Genomic DNA, 19,971 nt, shown 5'->3' with positions numbered 1-19,971 from the left:
TACTCAGCCTCCTTTTTGGTTGAGGCAAGATCCCCAAAAGCTGTCAGTCAGGGGGCTGAGGAGAATGTGCTCCCTGTGGACTGATTACAAATGTAGTTAAGAGGAGCAAAGGGGAAAAAACAGCTGCAAATATTCCTAAGCAAAGTGACCTCAGGGACCAAGAGAAATGTCCCATCCAGGGGAGAAGAAAAAAAAAAGAAAAAAACAAAAAACAAAGCAACAAACCCAAAAAGCAAAACAACGAAACACCAGCTAATTTTTTTCAAATCACTTCTCATAGTTGAAAAATGTTGAGTTCCTAAACAAGTAAGTTCTTCATCCTGCTTTTAGGCCTTAAGTTTAATTCAAAAAAATTTTTTTTGTTTTTTTAATGTGGGAGGTGTCAAGAGAGGGTGACCCCACACTTGTAATCCCAGCATTCAGGAAGGTCGTAGAAACAAAAGTGCTAAGCCCAGCCTAGTCTGTGAGTAAAACCTTCTAAATCAATTAATATTTTTATATTTTTTCTCTTTAAAAATAGAACTTTTATTATTGTCGAACATTGTCTTCGCTGGGGTTTATATCGCTGTGATATAAACACCATGACCAAAAAGCAAGTTGAGGAGGAGAAGACTTATTTGGCTTTCACTTCCATTTTGTAGTCCATCATTGAGGGAAGTCAGGACAGGAACGCACACAGGGCAGGAACCAGGAGGCAGGAGCTGACGCAGAGGCCATGGAGGGTGCTGCTTACTGGCTTGCACAGCCTGCTTTTTGTAGAACCCAGGATGGCACCACCCACAATGGACGGAGCCCTCTCCCTTCTGTTATTAAGAAAGCCCCCTTCAGCTGGATCTTAATGACGCCATTTCCTCAATTAAGGTCTCCTCCTTTCAGATGACTAGCTTGTCTCAAGTTGAGAATGAAACTAGCCAGCACAAATCTATTTAACATTTAAAAAAATTTAAATATCCAAAGCCAAAACATTCTGTAATCTCAAGCCAAGGACTCCTTGGTGTCTGAAGGAGGACGCCATTTGCCAGGAAATTGTTATCATGTACTTCCAGAAAAGTCAACACTGCCTAGAGGAGGCAAGAGTTTCTGTAGAGCTGGGAATTGGGTGCAAGGTCCCGAGATAGCAGAGCACAGACCCCTGCTAAGCTCTGCCAGATCCCTATCTTGCTCAGCAAGCCCTGGTGAACCTTGAGAGCAGAGAGGGCTTGGTAAGAGCCTTCAGGCTTGAAGCCCTGGCGTTTGGGTGGGAAGACATCAAGAAGGGCATAGCTTTTGTGACCGGATGACCTTGAGTGACCTTGGAAGGAAATGACAAACCCCAAGAATGCCCTACCCTGCTGTCTTCCTCAGCATTAGAGGGACAGGCCCAGCCATATCACCAAAGAACTCGAATGTCTGCCTCTGTCCATCAAGACAGCAAAGACCATTGTGTTTTGTAAGGTGTCCCAAGAGTTCCTGTGTGCCCTACTCTCGATGCATGTTCCTGTTTGTCTCACTCTTACACCATAGCTGCCACCTTTCTTGGGGACCCACCCTGTAGCAGCGCTGGCACACTCCCTGTTGCTGGGTGTAAGGCTTTTTACCACCTACCCAGCTCTCTCCGCCACCTTACCTCACCCTGGTGCACTTGGCCGTCTGCTAAGCTGCTCTCTTTCATCCGGGATGGAGGATCCTTCCAACTCTGGGGTGCGTAGAACGTTTCCTCCCTTCTTCCTTCACCCATCTTGCCATCTTCATCACCCTCTCCGCTTTTAACATCTGGGCTGTCTCTTCTTCCAGCCCCACAGCGTAACACCCTGACCCTAGGCTCCTTGAATCCTGCATCTTCTTGTGCCTTCTTTCTCAACCCTCCCCGCATCGTGGCCGTCTCTCCAGCTTTGCTGGTTTCCTTTGCTTTCCTGAGCGATGGGTGGGGATATGGGCAGTGATGCCCAGCAGTGCCCGGGTTAGTCAGGGCTTCTATTGCTTTATAAACATCATGACCGGAAGCAACTTGGGGAGAAAAGGGTTTATTTCATCTTATGGCTTATGGTTTATAATGAAGAGAAGTCAGGGAAGGAACTCCAGGCAGGAACTGAAGCAGAAGCCATGGAGAGACACTCCTCACTGGCTTGCTCAGCCTGCTTTCTTATACACCCCAGGACCACCTGCTCATGGTGGTACAGCAACACAGTGGGCTGGCCCCCACCCCGTCAATCATTGCAGGCCACCAATCAGCAGGAGGCATTTTGTCAGTTGAGGTTCCTTCTGCTTAGATGGCCCTAGCCCCTGTCAAGTTGACAAAACAAAATTCCTGAGCAACAAAGAAACCAACCAGCAACAGACCCTACACACAACCTCCAGAAATTAAACCTGTTTTTCAAAGCACGGGTCGCTGCACACGAGTGGGTTTGAAGATCATTTAGAAGGTCGCAATCAACTTCAAAGGAGCAGACTAGAGACTGGGCGGTGGTAGCATAGTCAGCAGGTGCTTGCTGGCACCCATCAACCGTAGGTGTGGTCCCTAGCACCTCGTGAAACATGCCTATGTGCACGTGCCTGGAATCCCCGTGCTCTGTAATGGAGGCAGGGGGATCAGATGTTTGAAGCTATTCTTGACTACAGAAGAAGTTCAAGGCCAGCCTGGACCACATAAGACTCTGTCAGAAGGAAGGAGAGAGAGATCGAGAGAGAGAGAGAGAGAGGGAGGGAGAGGGGGTGGGGAGAGGGGAGAGAAGCACCCTCTAGAGTGAGGACCAGTTTGTGATGCTTCCCTACCATTGTTCTGTGTGTTCTGAGTCTCTGAGGAAACCATAGAATTTGTAATCAAAGAACCTAGAGGACCCTGGTCTCAATAACCAGTAAGAGCACCCAGGATCCATCACTGAAAAGCAACAGGAGAAGAAATGTGTGTTGCTGTGTAGCTCAAAGGGTCCTGTGGTCATCAGAACTCCACATGGTTCCTCAGGATGGGCTCCTGCTCTCCTGTCTGGGGGGGGGGGATGAGACAGCTTTGGGGGTGGTCACAGGGAAGGTCCCGAGAGAGACTGCCAAGTTGCACACCCAATACTGGGACTCAATTTGTATACAAATCAAAGACTGAATCAATGACTAATATTTTGGTCATCAAGACAAAAAAAAAAAAAAGCTTTTTAAAAAGAGATAAGACTCTTCCAGAAGCTTTTCCGTGCAACTTCAAGGTCTAGAAGGTGTGTCTGATGGGGTGCAGCCAGCTCGGAAACACAGCCGGTAGATGTGATGACACAGCAGGACTTGAAGCCTCTTCTCCAGCTGGAGAGCGTGAGTTCCGACTCTATCCCACGCGCTCAGCTCTCGGCAGGAACCGCCACACTGGACATCACTGGCAGTAAAAGGTGAGCACGTTCTCCTGGTTACCTCGGATGAGGAGAACGGGAGGACTGAGGTCCTGGGACAGGGTCTCCAGCCAGGCCATGTACAGTGAACTGGGGCACTTCCCCTTCCTTCCAATGGGCAAGGTACTGTAGGAGGAAGAGCGGCAGCAGAGTAATTACCCTCAAAGAATATCTTCAGCCACAAAGTATTTCTAAGCAGACCTATGGCCTGCACGGTCCGTTAGGATCCAGTCCCCTGCAACCCTTCTGTGGTGGTTTGCATAGGTTTGGTCCCCATAGACTCATGTGTTTGAATGCTTGGCCCACAGGAGCGACACATTTAGGAAGTGTGGCCTAACTGGAGAAGGTGACACTGTGGGGGCGGGGCTTTGAGGTCTCCTATGCTCAAGCTACGCTCAGTGACACAATATCCGTCTGCTGCCTTCAGACCAAGATGTAGAACTCTTGGTGGCTCCTCCAGCACCATGCCTGCCTGCATGCTACCATGTTTCCCACCATGATGACAATGGACTAAACCTCTGGAACTGTGAGCTAGCCCCAGTTAGACGTCTTCCTTTATAAGAGTTGCCTTGGACATGTTGTCTCTTCAGAGCAATGCAACCGTAACTAAGACACCTTCCAACCTCACTCGGTCCTAATCATTCCTGAATAGCCATGGTGGTGAATTGCTCTTGTCTCGAGACCTTTGGACTTGGTAAACCACCATGCCCAGCTCTGGGTGGCTCCTTTGAATCATCCAGGCTTGAGGGCATCCAGCTGCTTAAGGACAGCTCCCCTGATTGACCACACCTTTCCATCCAATCCCCAGATGACTGTATTCATGGCTCTCCACAATCTTAAAGGCGTCTTTAGCTGTGTTTATGTGTCGTCCGTCTCGCTCATTGGAATATATGTTCATCTGCCTGCTGAGTTTTGTCCAGCCCTTCCCTCTGTGCATTCTGGTCACTAGCATGCTCCTGTGATGTGGCTGCAGACCCTTGTCCTGCCCACCCCACCCCCTCGACCATGAAGCATGTCAGGGAAAATTCCAGCATGGTTTCTCAGGGGCCTCTTGTCCTAGTTGCAAAATACCATACAAGTAACGGGATATCCTAGAATGCTATTCAGTCATTTTTGGCTGTTTAGATAAGAAAGTGATCTTTTTCTACCATATTAAGAATTCTAAACATACATTTGGGACCATGTCCCAGTGCCTAGGGTTCAGCTCCTGGGAAATACAGCATCCCACAGTACCAGCTATGGTGCACGAATTTGGGATACAAGCGCTTACACAGCATTGTAAGGGATTGTACCCTTGACAACCCCTCCATCTTAGCTCTAATACAGAGCAGCAGTGGACAGTGCCCCAGCTGGACTCGGGCTAGCTGGTGCAGCCAGCCAGGCAGATTTGAACTCTGGTTCAGAGTTCAGAATCTGACCCCATAGACGTTGTCTGAGTGCTGGCATTGCAATGTCCTCAACTTGGCAGCTCTGGCAAAGTGCCTGACTGGCCCTGAGCCTCGAAGTTCTTTAAATAGAGAACTCACAAAACGTACTGCCCCTGTTGGCTGTCTGCGGTCACACAACGTACAGGCAGGCGGTAGAGATGGGTCTCCAACCAGGCTCCTAGATCTTCCTACTTAACGCACCTGCTTGCTACAACCTCACCATGTCTGTGAGCACTAACTAAAACGCAGGGTCAGAACATGCAGGAAACATTGTTCTATTTTTAGAAAGTAAGGTTCCAAAGGGCAGGGAAGGTGGGTGGGAACAAGGATGTCTATATCACTAAGCAACTGTCGTCTTTACCTGAAAGCGTTTAGTGATCTTCCACAGAAATGGCATAGGAGACGAGAGAGGCCGAGTTTAGAATTCACAGGCACTCGTGAGGCTAAGGACTCTGCCACCTGGGAAATGCTATCGTATTCCGGGGAACTGAGTTCACCACCTTTAAAGGCCACAGGGCACAGGTGCCTGTCTGCTCAGAGTCAGAAAACACCCACAGCTCCCGCAGCAAGCTTCAGCATGAAGTTCCCTCCCTAGGCAGAGCCTGTGGCCCCGTCCCAGGAACAGCACCTTTAACTCGTTCTAGCACTAGCCAATGACAGGCTTGCTCTTGCCAACAGGATGTGCTTTCCTAAAACCACTGATCTTTAGAACAAAGCCAAGAACAAAACGAGTTCTGTTCAAATTTGCAAGGCTGTGTTGGGTGAACGCTCGCTTCAGAAGTTAAGTCCTTGAACAGAACCAATCCAGGAGGAGTGCCAGGCCACTCCCCATCTGGAAGGCCCTGAGTAGAAGACCTGACTCCTATGACAGTGTCCTTGTCTCAAGGAACACAGTTTAGTTCTGATCCTTAAAACAGCAAGGCCCTTACTTACAGCATCCTCCTCGGTACACGCGCTGGTGGTAAGGATGCCTTAATGAATTACTCTTTGGCAGTGTGGAGGAAATCCTTACTGAGAAAAGGGATACCTGGTCCTCACAGGAACAGGCAGGCTCTTAACCTGCTCAGAGGCTGTGGGGTGGGATGGTTACTGTGCAGTGCCAGCTCAAACCCTGTGCGGGTGTAGCTGCATTCACACATGGGTGGAGGTGTGGGGGTGGGTCATCGGATAAGCCACTGAGTAGGAGACAGACAGAGCCAGGTTCTGCCCTGAACTGGGGCTAGACTACACATCCATTTCACCGAGTTTCAGTGAGGATCGCTCCTTGTTTGTTGTCCTTAGGATATCTGGGGACAGAGGTCTTGAGGCCCACCCAGCCCTCTTCTGGAAGAGACTAGCATTTGCATTTTCAGGGTTTCCAAGTCTTATGAGGTTGACCTTGACTACATCCTGAGAAATCTGGGCTGGTCTCCAACTTGGAGGGTTGGGACACATACACAGCTGCTTTGTGGAGTTGGCCCAAGAGCTGGGGCCCTGTTGGGCGACAGCTGGCTAGGGTGGGGTGGGGTGTGTGCAGGTGACCAGACACACCAGCTAATCCCGCCAAGACTAGTTGGTGGGCTTTTGGATTTTCCTGAAGTTTTGGGGAAGAGAAGAAAGTGGGGTAAAATCCCCTGTTGCGTGTCCCCCACCCCCCAGGCCAGAGATGGATTCATTTTATAGCAAGTGAACTTGGGATCTCAGTGTGATGAAAGAGAACCTTGAACCTACTTCAGGTTCCTGCTTCAGGGAAATCAAGGCTAGAGAGACATGGTGTCCCTCACCAAGGCCGCACAGCGAGTTAACAGCAGGTCATAACCGCAAGTGTGTTTCTTTGAAGAGAGACCGCACTATGGAAGCTGCAGCTCATCTCACCCATGCACCCAGGACAGTTCACACCTCAGAATCCCCGTATGGTTCCACGTCTTGAACCATCTCCACTGTCTTGACTCAGGCCACACCCTGGGCTCAACCTTGCTTTAGGAACATTATCTGAGAGATGTTGATGGAACAAATCCCTCCCCTCGGCACTTTCTCAGGAGGAAAACATGGCCTCAACAATGGGTGTCATGGAACCTCAGAAGGGCCCTATCCCAGAGGGTCCACATCTGACTTAACACCTTGGTATCACAGTCTTGACATTTTCTATGCTGTAAATTGAAAAGCATTCCAAGGCAGAATTCAACCTCCGGCCTGTGACACCACCCTTTGGCTGCTGAGAGCTGAGTACAGCGAGCCAGCCCTTGAGGAAAGGCCTGTAGGTTCCAGTGTCCTCTGGGGTGGCCCAGAGAAGAACTGGCAACTGCTGGAGCTCAGATCTCTGTGCTTGGATGCTAATCGGTCTGAGATCCTGAGACCACTCTACCCAGGACTCCACAAATCACTAAGGGTCCTGCATGTCTCTTCCTTGGGCACACTTGAGGTAACTCACAAGAACAAAGTCAGTAAGCTATTTGCTGTGGTCTGAAAGTGCATGGTCAACTAAAACTCAGCCCATTGAAATGCTTCCCTCTGGGTTAGAGGACGATGGGTTTAGGAGCTGGGGGGCTTTGGGAGGCGATAAGGTCAAGAGCTTAGCACCCTCTGTACAAAATGTCCTGGAGAGTTCCTGCCATGTGAGAACACAATGACACGGGATCTCCTAATGACATGTGACTCGCATCTCTGACCAGAAGGCTGGCTTTACCAGATACCAAACTTGCTATCATTTTGGTATTAGACCCTGAGTCCTTCAGAGCTGTAAGAAATGAGCTTCTGTTGTTTATAAAAAGACCCAGTATGTAGTATTTTGTTACAGTTCAGAATGGACTAAAGACGTAATTTCTGAACCTTGGTTGACTGAGTACTGTCCAAGAAGACACCCCATCCCCACACCATCCCCACAGTCTGGCCTGGAACATAGCCCAGAAAGTTCCCCATAACTCTAACCTTTAGCGGCTGGCCAAACTCTGTTGGTAGAAATAAAGCACCTTATGCGCTGACGCCATATGCGCTCCCGTGAGTCTGCAGACAAGACTGAAGGGCCAGACCCCGCTGGCATCAGGGCTCTGATGGTAGGCTTGCCACAGGCCTCAGACCTCACCTGTTGTTCCCCTGTTCAACTGCTGGGAGGCCCTGGGCATTTTTGGTCTTTACTCATTTGTCATTACCGATCTTCCCACTACCTGACAGAATCAATGCTGGAACCCTCCCCTGGTAAGGTGGTACTCCTAATTGTGTGAGACGGAAACCCCGTTTCCTCCTGTCTCCCTCAAGGGACTAAGGAGCAGTCTTTTCTTGTGAATTTAATGTCAGGTATGGCTTGTGGAGACTATGGCGCTAAGTTTGAGGCCTCTCTACAGAAAAACTAACTAACTAACTAACTAACTAACCAACCAACTAACTAACCAACTAACTAGTTAGCTAGCTAACTAACTAACTAACTAACTAACTAACAAAACCAAACAGCCCAAACAGCCTTTTCCACCCATTCACTGCTTGTCCTGGTTAATTTTTGGTCGACTTGACACAAGGTAGAGTCGATTTTTTTTTTCCAAGACAGGGTTTCTCTGTACAGTCCTAGTTATCCTAGAGCTCACTCTGTAGACCAGGCTGACCTTGAACTCAGAGATCTGTCTGCTTCTGCTTCCCAAGCAATAAAGTCAGTTTTCGAGATGACCACAGTTGAGACGATGCCCTCATCAGACTGGTCTGTGGGCAAGGTTGTGGGGCAGTTCCTTGATTATTAATTGATGTGCGGGGTGGGGGGCAAGGCTATGTGGGCAAGGCCATCCCTGGGCTGGCAGTCCTGGGTGCTATAAGAAAGCAGGCTGAGCAAGCCATGAAGAACAAGCCAGTAAGCCGCACTCCCCCCTGGCCTCTGCATCAGCTCCTGCCTCCAGGTTTCTGACTTGAGTTCCTACCCTGACATCCTTGAATGGCAGACAACCTGAAATCAACTTTTTCCTCCCTAATTTGCTTTTGGCCATAGTGCTTATCACAGCAACAGCTACTGTACTGCTTGTATCAGCAGATAAAGATTTCTTTCTAGAGCAGATAACACTTTTGCAGGTCTGTCAAGATGTTTAGTGCTGAGGCTTGGCCTTTCGCTATACTAAATACAGGTTGCTCCTAGAGGACACTCGATTGTAGACCCAGGTGCCACTATGTGACCTTGCTCCCCACCCCTAGTTGTCCCTGATTGGTGACTAAAGATACTGACAGCTAATAGCTGGGCAGAAGAGACATAGGCGGGGGTTTAGGGTTTCCGGGCCTAGGGTGAGAGAGACCCTGAGGGGAGAGAGGAAGTTGGGGGACAGAGAAGATTTCATAGGGTAAAAAATGTCTTAAAATCACGTCCACGAGGACTGGCCAACTGTAGTTAAGAGCAGCCCGGATGGAACACAGTAAGTAATAACTCAGAGTTATCAATAGGAAAATAGAATCTAATAATACAGACGGTAGATATCTGCCCAGCTTTGGTGCTGATCAAGGGTTATTAGAAATTAAAGGCAGCGTGTGCCTTTTATCTGGGAAGTGAATAGTCAAGGCAGGGTGGAAGCCCCTGATTGGGATTAAATATTTTCTGTAACAGTTTAGATTCATGCACATTAAAAAGAAGGATGCTAAAAGCACATGGACGGTCCATTTGTCCGTGACCATCATTATCGAGTAAGCCTGCCTCTGGCCTCCTTGCCACTACCTCAGGATTTTATGTGAAAGACCCTTGAGGTCTATATCAGAACACACCTTGAAAAGGCCACTTCCGGATGGGTTGTTGCTGGCTGCCAAAGAGGCGGAGGCAGAAGGACCCCTGGTTTGAGTCCCAGCTAGGGATTCATAGCAAGCTCCAGATGTTAGGCTAGGGGCTTAAGTTCTCATGTGTAATGTCCTGCCTGAGCAGACAGTGTGCTTGGCTCCCCGGCAAGCATGAGAAATGTCTTACCAAATCTGCAGGTTACCCTAAACTACAAATGTGGAGGTCTTGGCTAGCCATGTTCTCGTTCCTGGCCCCAGAGAGGTTAAAGCCACATAGAGAACCCTCCTTGCCACAGTCCCCGTCCACTTGGCCAGTGTTGTCCTGGCCAACACTGGAGGTTAGCGTGGACTGGGTGTTGTTCCAGGGGACAACGTGGCCGGAGCAGACACCATTCCTCTTGTCCAGGTTCAGCAGGCAAATCATTAGGGAATGGCAAAGGGCCAATGAGAGTTGGACAGTTTCCAAGCTAGGGGAGACAGTGGCTTCTGGGATGAGAGGCCTCTGTCTGCCAAGCCTGTTTGGCAGGAAAAGAAGTAAACAAGGAAGGAAGATCAACAATGCCTGGGACAGAGGCTCAGGCCAGGGCCTCCAGGCAGACACTGGACTGCATTGGAGCGGCCATGTTCTTTGAGAATCCACCAGGCTGAGGCTGCAGCCTCCTGGGCCCCTCTGAGCAGCTACCATCACCCCCAACAGGCCCCCCCCCCCCACCCCCACCCCCCCCCCACCCCGGCCAGCCAGCCACCATGACTTACAGGATGATCAGAGCAGCATCCCGGGAGTAATCCAGGAGAATCTCATTCAGCCTCACCTGCCGAAGGGACTGGGGCCAGGGAAAGCCAAGGTCACTCCCTACTTTCTTAACAGCACCCCACCCCACCTCCATTTCATCTGGATACAGAAATACTCCCCTAAGCAGTTCCTGACTCCTCAGCCCCAGAAACACAGGGACCCTTGTGGGAATTAATGCTCTCTCTCTCTCACCTCTCTCTCTCTCTCTCTCTCTCTCTCTCTCTTTCTTTCTTAAATTTTTTTTTTATGGTTTTTGGTTTGGTTGTTTTCTTCTTTTCCCCTTGCCTGACTCCATTGACCACCATAATGATGGGAAGAAAGTTCTTTACTGGGTTGAAACTTCAGCCCCAGAGCTTCTTAGCAGAGAGCCTGGGCAAGGCACAGTGAGTACCTTTGCAAAGTGGGTATGGTAATGCTCTCCCCCGGGGATGTGGAAGAATTCAAATGTGCTAACTCACAGCCGGGGCAAAGGGGCAGGCTCTGCCTCCACAGTGGCAAAACTTGGAGCCGGCTGTCTTTAGACACCCTGCTTATTTAGTCCTTTCTACAGAGCCAGCTGGTGCCAGGCTGGGAAAGCATCCAAAGTCCCAGTATGTGTGGGGCAGCCTGGGAGGCACACCTTAATCTAAGGAGTCCCTCCCCGGACCTGAGAGTGGATAGATATTTTCTGTAGAAAAAGAATCTGAGGAAAGTGAGTTAGCCCAGTCCGGGACTTTCACTGTCTCACTCTGGACATCTTGGATGCCCGATCTTTGCTGTGATGTTGCCTCGTGCCTTGTAGGACATTTAGCAGTGCCCTGGGTCTCTACGTAATATGTAACAGCTGTAACACACATCCCTTGATGTGACCTCCAAAAATACCTCCAGGCCATTGACAAAATGTCCCTACTAGAGGATGGTAGCAAGTGGCCCCCCAATCAGGGCCACCGAGGGGAGAACTAGATCTGTCCCTTGGGGGCCTGGCTGTCCCTGCCATTTTATTTACTCTGACAAAATATCACTGCAGACAATTTCAAAAGAGTCTAGCGTCTGCTGTACACACAGATCTGGAGGAACACCACCATTGGCCAGAACCACTTATACTGTCCCCACCGAGGACAGCATAGGGCTCTGTCCTCTCAAGATGTTCTCAAGAACATCTCAGACATTGCTAAGGGCAAGTAGGGTGGGGCCAAGAGGGGATTCCAGAAGCCCAGGACAGAGACGCATACTGGGACCCCAAACCCTGGCGAGCCCTTCCCTCTCTTGCACCTTAATTCTGTTCTTATTAATCTCCTCGTCTGAGATCTTCCAGGGATAGTCCCTCCTCATCTCGGCAACAGTGGCCTCGTCCTTGAAGCCGTCATTGAGGCGGAAGGGGGCAATCATGTCCTCAAACCGCTTGGTGCTGGGGAGGAAAATACAAGTGAGGCTGGGCAGCCGGGCCCTGTCTCTGGAGGAGCCAGGGACTTGGAGGAAGCTCAAGGAATACCTAGGGTTACCACACACAAAGACGTGCTCCTCGGACTGAACCCATACAACTCTGCCATTTGTATGGAATGGCTCACGTCTGACATTTAGCAAAAGTCCATGGGCTGTCCACTGACCTGGGCCCTCCCCTCCCAACCCCACTTAGCAAGCAGCATCAAGTCCTGCTGCCCCTATGTCAGCAAGACAGACTGGACCCTATCCTCACTGAACTCCTGATCAGCCTGGCAGAAGCAAGCAAACGCAGAGGCCGGTCTTTTAGGAGTCCTGTAACAGAGAATAGCTGGGAGAGGCCTCTCTGCTAGCTGAAGGAAGCATGTCCTTCTGAAGCCAGCCGTGGGCATAAGGCAGAGGGTGCTGGATGGAGAAGTGGTTGAATGTGCAAAAGTCCTGAGGCCCGCATGAAAAGTAGCACAGGAGCCAACAGGCCTGGAAGAAAGAAACAGCAAGCAGAGGGATCCACAGGCCCAGTGCCGGCCCTCAGTCTGGAACTCCCAACACAGAACTCACTGCTCCACCTGGGGCTTCTGGTTGATGTCAGGAAGGACGTGGACTTCATGGAATCCCAGTCTGAACTTGCTCAACAGAGAGATGATCCTGGAAGACAGATGCAGAATTTTTTTTTAAACTATCCATTCATCCTGATATTCCTTAAGCCCCTGCCGAGTACATAGCAATGAACAGAACATAAGGGGCTAACAGAGGGGGCGAGGTGGCTAGACAGTAAGAAAGTATGGTGGAGTAGGTGAGAGAGTAGCAAGTGACGTGGAAAAGTATTTGACCAGAATCTCCCAAGTATCTGCTGGCTGGCTCTGAACCAGTGTCAGCCATCCAGGGTGGAACCTGGGATGTTGCTAGGCTTGGGACCACACTCTGGGAAGTGAAGGTTGAAGGGAGGAGATGAAGAGAGAAACTGAAGAGAGGTGGTAGAGACAAAGACAACAACACACGTGAGCTAAGGAGAAAACCAGGAGCTGAGCGTGCTAGACGGCGCAGACTTGGCATCTGATGGAGAAGCCCACTGTGGTCTTCACAGTCATGAAAGACTTCACAGGGGAAGCAGCCATCTGGCAGGCTGGTACACGCTGGAGAAGGTTGCTCTAGGCTCAAGGAACTGGGATAGGGCAACGTCCACACTGGAATCACCCAAGATTGTTTGCAGAACATACCAGTCAGACTCCAGTCAGTGCGGGGTCAGAAACCCTGGCAAAGCATAGTCTGGGTGATATCTCCAGGCTGTGATGTGCTCACTGACTGACTCATTGGAGGAGGAAGTCAGTCAGAAGGTGGGGAGGAAGCAACTGGGATGATGTGGAGCATGCTGGGAAGGGGAGCCTGAAGGCCCGGGCTAGGGCCTCCACAGACAGCTCCTGCTGGCTCTGGAACTTAGGGGTGGGACTTAAATTCTTTTCCTTAGATCGATATGTGTGTACGCCATCTATGTAAGGGTGTCTGAGAAGGCCAGGAGACACCAGATCCCCTGGAGCTCAAGATCTAACAACGTGAGCTGCCCTGTGTGGGTGTTGGGGCTCCAGGTTGGGCGCTGTATGAAAGCAGCTGTTGTAATAAACTGGGGAAGCACCTCTCCAGCCCTCGCCCCCAGCCTGCTATGCCTTTGTGATTGTTGGTTGGTTGGTTTTGGTTTGTTTTTGTTGTTGTTTTGTTGACATAGGGTTTCTTTGTGTAGCCCTGGCTGTCCCAGAGCTATGTCTGTAGACCTGGCTGGTTTGAACTTGCAGAGATCTGCCTACCTCTGCCTCCCGAGTGCTAGGACTAATGGTGTGTGCCATCACTGACCTTGAATTTCTGCCTCTTCTGCATCCCCCTCCCCAATGCTTATATTTCCAGAAGCAGGGTTTTAAAAGGTTTTAAAAGCAAAGCTATGGCAGTTTCATTCATGTATCTGACAGGAGCCCAAGCAGTCCTTGGGTCATAGGGCCAGCAGATCACATGACCCACTAAGTGGCAGTTGGGACAGAAGGGATTTTATGACCACGGTAAGAAGGACATGCGGTTACCCAATGGGGCAACCTTGAGCTAAGCAAACCTCAAGGAACCCAGCTGCCACCCAGAGCTGCGACAGGAAACACAGACTGTTGGGGAGCCTTCTGGTCTGTTTACTCTTTAAAAGTCCCGAAAGCCAGGTGGCTGGGATCCTTGCCAAAGAAGGCCCTTTTGGTGGTGAAGTTATCACGGGGTACAGGGGGCTGAGGGAGAAGGCAGGGACAGTATGCTGGGCCTCCCTGAACTCACAGGGTGATTAGAAGAAAAAACAGGGGTGGAATCCTGGTATAAGACGAGTGGTACAGGCCAGGGGTCACCTCCTCCTGTGGTCTTGTGCTAGAATTTGCGCCAGGCTCTTCTCTATGGACAAACCACCACTATTGGTCTGAGCAGGTCTTATCTATGACCTTTAGTATTACTTTCCTTTGCTGAAAAGTCGATGTTGCCCCAACTCCTCCCCTACGACTCACGCCAACCTGACACCTCCACAGCCACACCTCTGTGTACTTCTGTGTTTATTTAAGGCAAGTCACATTTTGTCTTGGTGCTGCGATTTGCATACAGTTTACCCCATAAACTCAGGTTAAATTTTAATCCTCAGCGTGTGGGAGTGAGATCATGGAAATAGAATCCTGTTCTTGTGTTTCTGGATGGGGACTCTGGGACATGTTTAGGTTTGAAGCCAGGTCACTGAGATTGCATCCACGGTTGAACTGAACTTTGGAGGTTTCATAAGAAAAAGGGGAGAACGCACACACACACATATATACACACATGCACACGCACACACACACACACACGCACACACATATACATACACATGCCCACACATGCACATGCACACACGCCCACACACAAACACACACACACACACACACACCAGTATCTTGCCATATGATAACTGTGTCACCATCACGTCAGGTGTCTGACAGCAAGATGAATGTCACTAGACATGGCCCTTAGAGCAAAAAGAAACCTCTCTTCTTTATGAGACGGACTGCCTCAGGCGTTTTGTTACAGTCATTAAAAAGGGGCTAAGTAACACATTTCAGAAGAAATTTTATCTCCTAATTGAAGTAGGAAACAGCGCTTATTGTCAGAATGAGGTCACAATGAAAACCCATATAAATATACCAGTGTCACCAAATTCTGCCAAGATTGGGCATTGCCTGCCAAGCCAATGAGCCAGGCCTGCTCTGTTTGCTTAGAAGTTCCACTGAGCTCAAGAATAGGCCAGCTTTACACCAAGATCTCCTGCCAAATCATCCAGAGACCTGAGGGGGAATTAAAAGTCGCTTCTCACCATGAGATTGGTGTGGCTTTCTCATCTCCTGGCCACCTCACGTTTTCCCTAAGCCTGCATCCCCACTCTGGGGACACTGTCAGGAAGCATTCTAATCCTGCTTCACGTACCTCTGTCCTGTCATTCCATGAGTCTGTCCTTGAAGAGTCCTGTGATTTCAGACTTACCACATGCTCCTATCAGAGCAAACACCAAGACACCTGGGGCTCCTTAAGGTGGGCCCAGAAGTGGAGACAGCTCCTGCATGAGCCCCAGGCACCATTACTGTGAGCTGGAGAGAGGCTGACCTGGGCTTTGGGGCAACCTCAGGGCCACCCGCAGGCAGAGCTGGAGGGTACAGGGACCGGGAGTCTGGTGCCACAGGGAGGCGGGATGGGAAGTCAGTGCAGCCCCTGTGGTCCCCACTTACGCCTTTCTCTCTTCATCCATCCTGTTGATCTGGCCTCCGACGAACACGCGGATCTTGCATTTGCCCCATCTCTTCTTGCGGTGCAGGAGATAAGGGATGAGGAGGGTGAGGCCTGGCAGGGAAGATCCCCAGGAGCCAAAAGGAAAGGACTCAGGACAGAACCCCCTGTGTCTTTCCACCCCACACTGCCACAGCAGAACCCTCCCCTCTCTGGACGTGAGCTGCTCAGCCACGGAGGAGCTTGCCAGACTAAGCCAGTGCACTGGGCAGGCTGGTGTTTATTTGCTCGTCTGACTCTTTACTTTTCAGAATTATCACTATTTGGCCTTTTTGAGGCAAGGTTTTATTATGTAGCTGAGGCTGGCTTCGAACTCTCGATCTTCCTCCCTCTACCTCCCAAATGATGGGATTGTAGGTACGTGACACTGTGTCCAGCAGTGCCTGGCACTTCCAGGCGGGCACAGATTCGCATATCCCAGCTTACACAGGTGCCATAAAGAACCACACAGTTACTCTTCGATATCCACAGGGAAGTCGACTCCAGGACCTGCCCTCAGATGCCCACCTCTGCAGGTCCCACAGACCCTCTAGAGAGTGATGCAGGATCTGTGGGGCACCTACACACCTGCCCTTGAATATCCCTTAGGTCCTCTCCTATCACTCCTGCCACAGAGCAGGGACCATGATAATGGCTCCTGGAAACGGTGACGGGAAAATTAGCTTATGTATGTCCAACCAGACATAGTTTTCTTCTTCAGTATTTTGGTCTCTGGGAGGACAGGACTCATGTGGAACCCACAGACACTAGGGCAGGGCTGTGGTCTCTTTCTTACTCTGTCAAATACAGCGCCACTAAAGCTGAGGGCTGTGTTTTAAAACCAAGATGGGCTAAGGCGCCTGTCCACTTAGAGGCTCCCACCAGAGGCCTGGGCAAGCACAACACAGAACATCATGCCAGCAGATGCAGAGACCCTGAGGACAGAAACTCCCAAGGGACAGAGATGGGTGTGAGGGGACCAGACCTCCATCGTCAAACAGCCAGTAGATGTCAATGGTCTTCTTGCCTTGTTCCGACTGGAAGATGGTGCTGGTCTGCTCCTCCTGTACCAGGGCCTCCGGGGCTGCTGAAAAGAAGGTGGCCAGAACAGAGGCAGCACATTCACTGCCAGGACCCACCTGAAGACAGCCAGCTTTCCCAGAGAGGCGGGCTAGCCATCCTCACCAAGGTGAGCATGCAGTGGCCAGAGGCGTCCTGCAGGCCTGGTAAGACAAAGCTAATGTCCCTTCCCATGCTTTATATAGTGCTACGTGAACCTCTTCTCCACTCCTGACTCCCTCTTCATGGATGCTGATGGGCACTGAGGGACCATTGGTTAGGAGAACACTCTTCTATCTCTGCAGCATCCCTGTGTCCCTGTGCAGCATCCCTGTGCAGCATCCCTGTGTCCCTGTGCAGCATCCCTGTGTCCCTGTGTAGCATCCCTGTGTCCCTGTGTAGCATCCCTGTGTCCCTGTGTAGCATCCCTGTGCAGATGGAGCTTGTCCGTCTTTCTGTACCTCTTTTTTCCCTCACAGATGTAGCAGGACATCCCCTTACCAGCTGCCACTTTCCCCACCTCCCAGTTGCCCCTGAAAGAAAGCAACTGCACGCTGCTCCTCTTTGAATATGCCATTTGAACAACTGAGGGGGAGTCTTATAAAGGGCAGAACTTGGGCCCATAACTGGTCATCTTCAACAGGAAACCAAAACCTACAGTAACCCAGCCCTGGCTGTTAGGACACCACTGTCGCAAGAGAAAGCCATTTACTCTTGGCCAAATTCCCAGATGGCCTGACACTAGCATCCCCATAGGACAAGAGTACTTAGATCTGAACAGATGGGGGAGGGGGCTGACCCATGCCAGACACAGATGGCCCAGCCTTTCTGCCACTGGCTCTCCTGCCTCCCTCTCTGGGGTCAAACATGGGGTTAACTGCAAGGGGAGGTGGGGGGTTCTGCCCGTAGGCTCCTCATCTTCTGGGTCTCTGCTAACACTAAAAGGAAGTTCTCTGCTTCTTCTGCCAGGGTACCTGGCTGCTGCTTGCTTCCCTCTCCTGCCCTGGCTTCCCACAAGTCTTTAGGTATTTTGTTTTGTTTTGTCTTGCTCCTCCACCAGACACCCCACCTAAGACATTCCTTGCCCAGCTCTGCCCTCCTCAGCATCAGACAGCCCTGGTCCTCAGAGAGGCCTCTGAGCATCCACCTCCCCAGGATACTCTTGTGTCTGAGGTAACCATCTTGAGCATCAAGCATGGCTTTGTCTGTAGAGGCTCACCACCCTGGGTTGGGGGAGCTTTGCGTTCCCTGCTGAGAGCATGATTGCTGACTGCCATGATGGCTACATAAATGTTTGTGCCTGGATGCTATGGACATAGGAATATCTTTGGCCTTGGGTGACAATACCCCTGCCTGCAAGGAACAGAGTCCTGTCTCTGTGTCTGCCAGTCCTGACCACCCTTTGTCTTCCCCATTTCTATCACTAATTCAGAGTCTTCTCAGTCAGGTGCAACTTCCAGATGCCGTAAAACACGTTCCAGCTTTGAGTACCAAGGACAGACCTGAGACGCAATGGTCAGAGTCCATGGCCTTTAGGTATTTTCTCTGTGGTATTTCTAGATGCCTGACTTCTATCAGGTCCAACTTACCCATTGGTTATCAGAACACAACAGTGCCTTGGAGAGCTCTAGTCTCCTTTCTGGCCTTGCTGGAAGCATGACCCTGGCCCGGTTGGTCACTTGCTCTTTCTGGATCTCACTTCTGTTTGGAAACTGACGGACTCCAAGGAACCATTAAGAACTCACTCTCTTCACGTCCATGACTTAACTAATTTTTCCCTCTCTTCTACTGCTTAGAAAAGGCATTGGTTTTCCACAGGGGCTGATCAGATGGCAGCGTGTACTCACTGTGCGTCTGCAGCGCCTCGGAGACGTTGAGCCCCTCACGCATCCTCATGACGCACACCCCGTAGTTGAAGTCAAAGGCGTCACTAGGAAGAAGACGCAGGGTCAAGATGCTGGCCCTGTGACCTGGCTCCCAGGAGAACCGATGTCGAGCACTGGTCTGTGGGCCTCAGTTTCCCTATACGTATAGTAGACAGGCAGAACTGGAATGCCATCCAGGATACTCCTGGGGAAACCAAATCCGGGCTGCTTCACGTCACGCTCATGAGTTGTTCTTGTCAACCTCTCTGCCCACAGTAGCGGGGCTTGGTGGTGACTCTAGCCTCCACTTTCCACAGGAAAACCTGTCCTGGGGTGGGGGCAGCTTCCTCACCGTCAGACAGTAAGGAACTGAGTAACTGGGACAAAGATTATATGGTGGGACCATAAGCCAATGGACAGGTGTGCACACAGGAATGGCCTTCCTCACATGGCAGGTCAGCTATACAGGATGTCTGGAAGACTTCTGACCCAAGAGTATAATTACTGACTCACTGATAATACCAAGGCTTCCCTGAAGGTCTGACCCATTGGGCTTCCCAGATTGCCTTAGACATTGGAGCTCCAGAGAGCCTGGAGGCCAGATTTTCTACCCCATGCCATGCTGTGTTAGAAGCAGCTACTGTCAGAGCTGAGTTCTATAGAGGGTCAACAGCAGACCCGGGTGTAGGTTGCAGGGCCTCAAAGCTCAGCCTTGTATTTTGATGGTGCTTCCCTCTGTGTGGGACAACAGTGGAAAGACAATCTAGACAGCCATTCCCTACACACGGAAGGGCAAGAGCTGGAGGTGCTGAGGCGAGAGTCAATGCTCAAGCCTTCTGGGACTGTCCTCAGGCCTCTCTCCCCATCTCTGCTTGATGTCCTACCTTAAAGCTGTGAACCTTCAAAGATTCTCCCTTAACCACCACCCTTCTCGGCTTCTCTGAAAAACTGAAAGTTCCTGCGGCCCGGATTGGCCAGTGCTTTCTCCAGTTTGCCACAGTCCCCAGTGCTCCCCAGAGTCTCATACTTGGCCTGCTCCACTCTCTGCTGCCAAATCCCTGCTGACTTCGGTGTCTGCGAAAGTCAAGGGGAAGACGCCCTCTGCTAGTTCTACCGCAGCCTTTGCCGAGTGACTCAGATGTCTCCACGCTGCTTCTGCTCGGCTTCCCTCTACCCAGGAAGTCCCTGTGCCGCCAACCGACCGCTCACAGGCTGCCCCTGCATGCTCACTCACTGCAGGATGCCAATGTAGTCCTCCAGTGTGGCTGGGTGGGCAGACTGCCAGTTCTTCTTGAAGCCAACCACCAGAATGTTAGGTTTCATTCTTCCCAGACCCGAGGCCTTCGAGGGGGGTAGGGAGAAGAGTCAAGTCAGAAAGTGGCCTGGCCCCGAGACTCTAGGATCAGCAGGGGCTCTGCCCTGTGACAAATGACCAGGGAAAGGCTCTTGCCCCTCTCAGCCACCCCTCCCACTCAGGCTCCAAGGGGCTCAGGGTTCTGTCTGTACGGAAAGTGTGAGACTTGAGTTTTATGTCAAGTTACAGG

The 19,971-nt window shown here is 50.8% G+C and overlaps 1 protein-coding gene across 1 annotated transcript in view; it reads right to left on the bottom strand.

Annotated features, from left to right (window-relative positions):
• Positions 1 to 3,120: 3,120 nt before the first annotated feature.
• The window catches only part of Slc12a3 (solute carrier family 12 member 3), a 36,278-nt gene continuing 19,427 nt past the window's right edge, over positions 3,121 to 19,971 (bottom strand). The window contains exons 18-25 of the mRNA XM_032887934.1: positions 19,662 to 19,768; positions 18,410 to 18,492; positions 16,489 to 16,590; positions 15,467 to 15,578; positions 12,261 to 12,347; positions 11,535 to 11,670; positions 10,247 to 10,314; positions 3,121 to 3,473 (exon numbers count right to left, since the gene is read on the bottom strand). Coding sequence (XP_032743825.1) covers positions 3,332 to 3,473; positions 10,247 to 10,314; positions 11,535 to 11,670; positions 12,261 to 12,347; positions 15,467 to 15,578; positions 16,489 to 16,590; positions 18,410 to 18,492; positions 19,662 to 19,768 — 837 coding nt within the window. The 3' untranslated portion in view covers positions 3,121 to 3,331. The remainder of the gene's footprint in view (positions 3,474 to 10,246; positions 10,315 to 11,534; positions 11,671 to 12,260; positions 12,348 to 15,466; positions 15,579 to 16,488; positions 16,591 to 18,409; positions 18,493 to 19,661; positions 19,769 to 19,971) is intronic.

The sequence above is a fragment of the Rattus rattus genome, chromosome 17 (assembly GCF_011064425.1).
Source record: "Rattus rattus isolate New Zealand chromosome 17, Rrattus_CSIRO_v1, whole genome shotgun sequence".
Lineage (NCBI taxonomy): Eukaryota > Metazoa > Chordata > Mammalia > Rodentia > Muridae > Rattus > Rattus rattus.
Note: the sequence above shows the minus strand (reverse complement) of the source record. Positions and strands in the feature narration are given on the sequence as shown.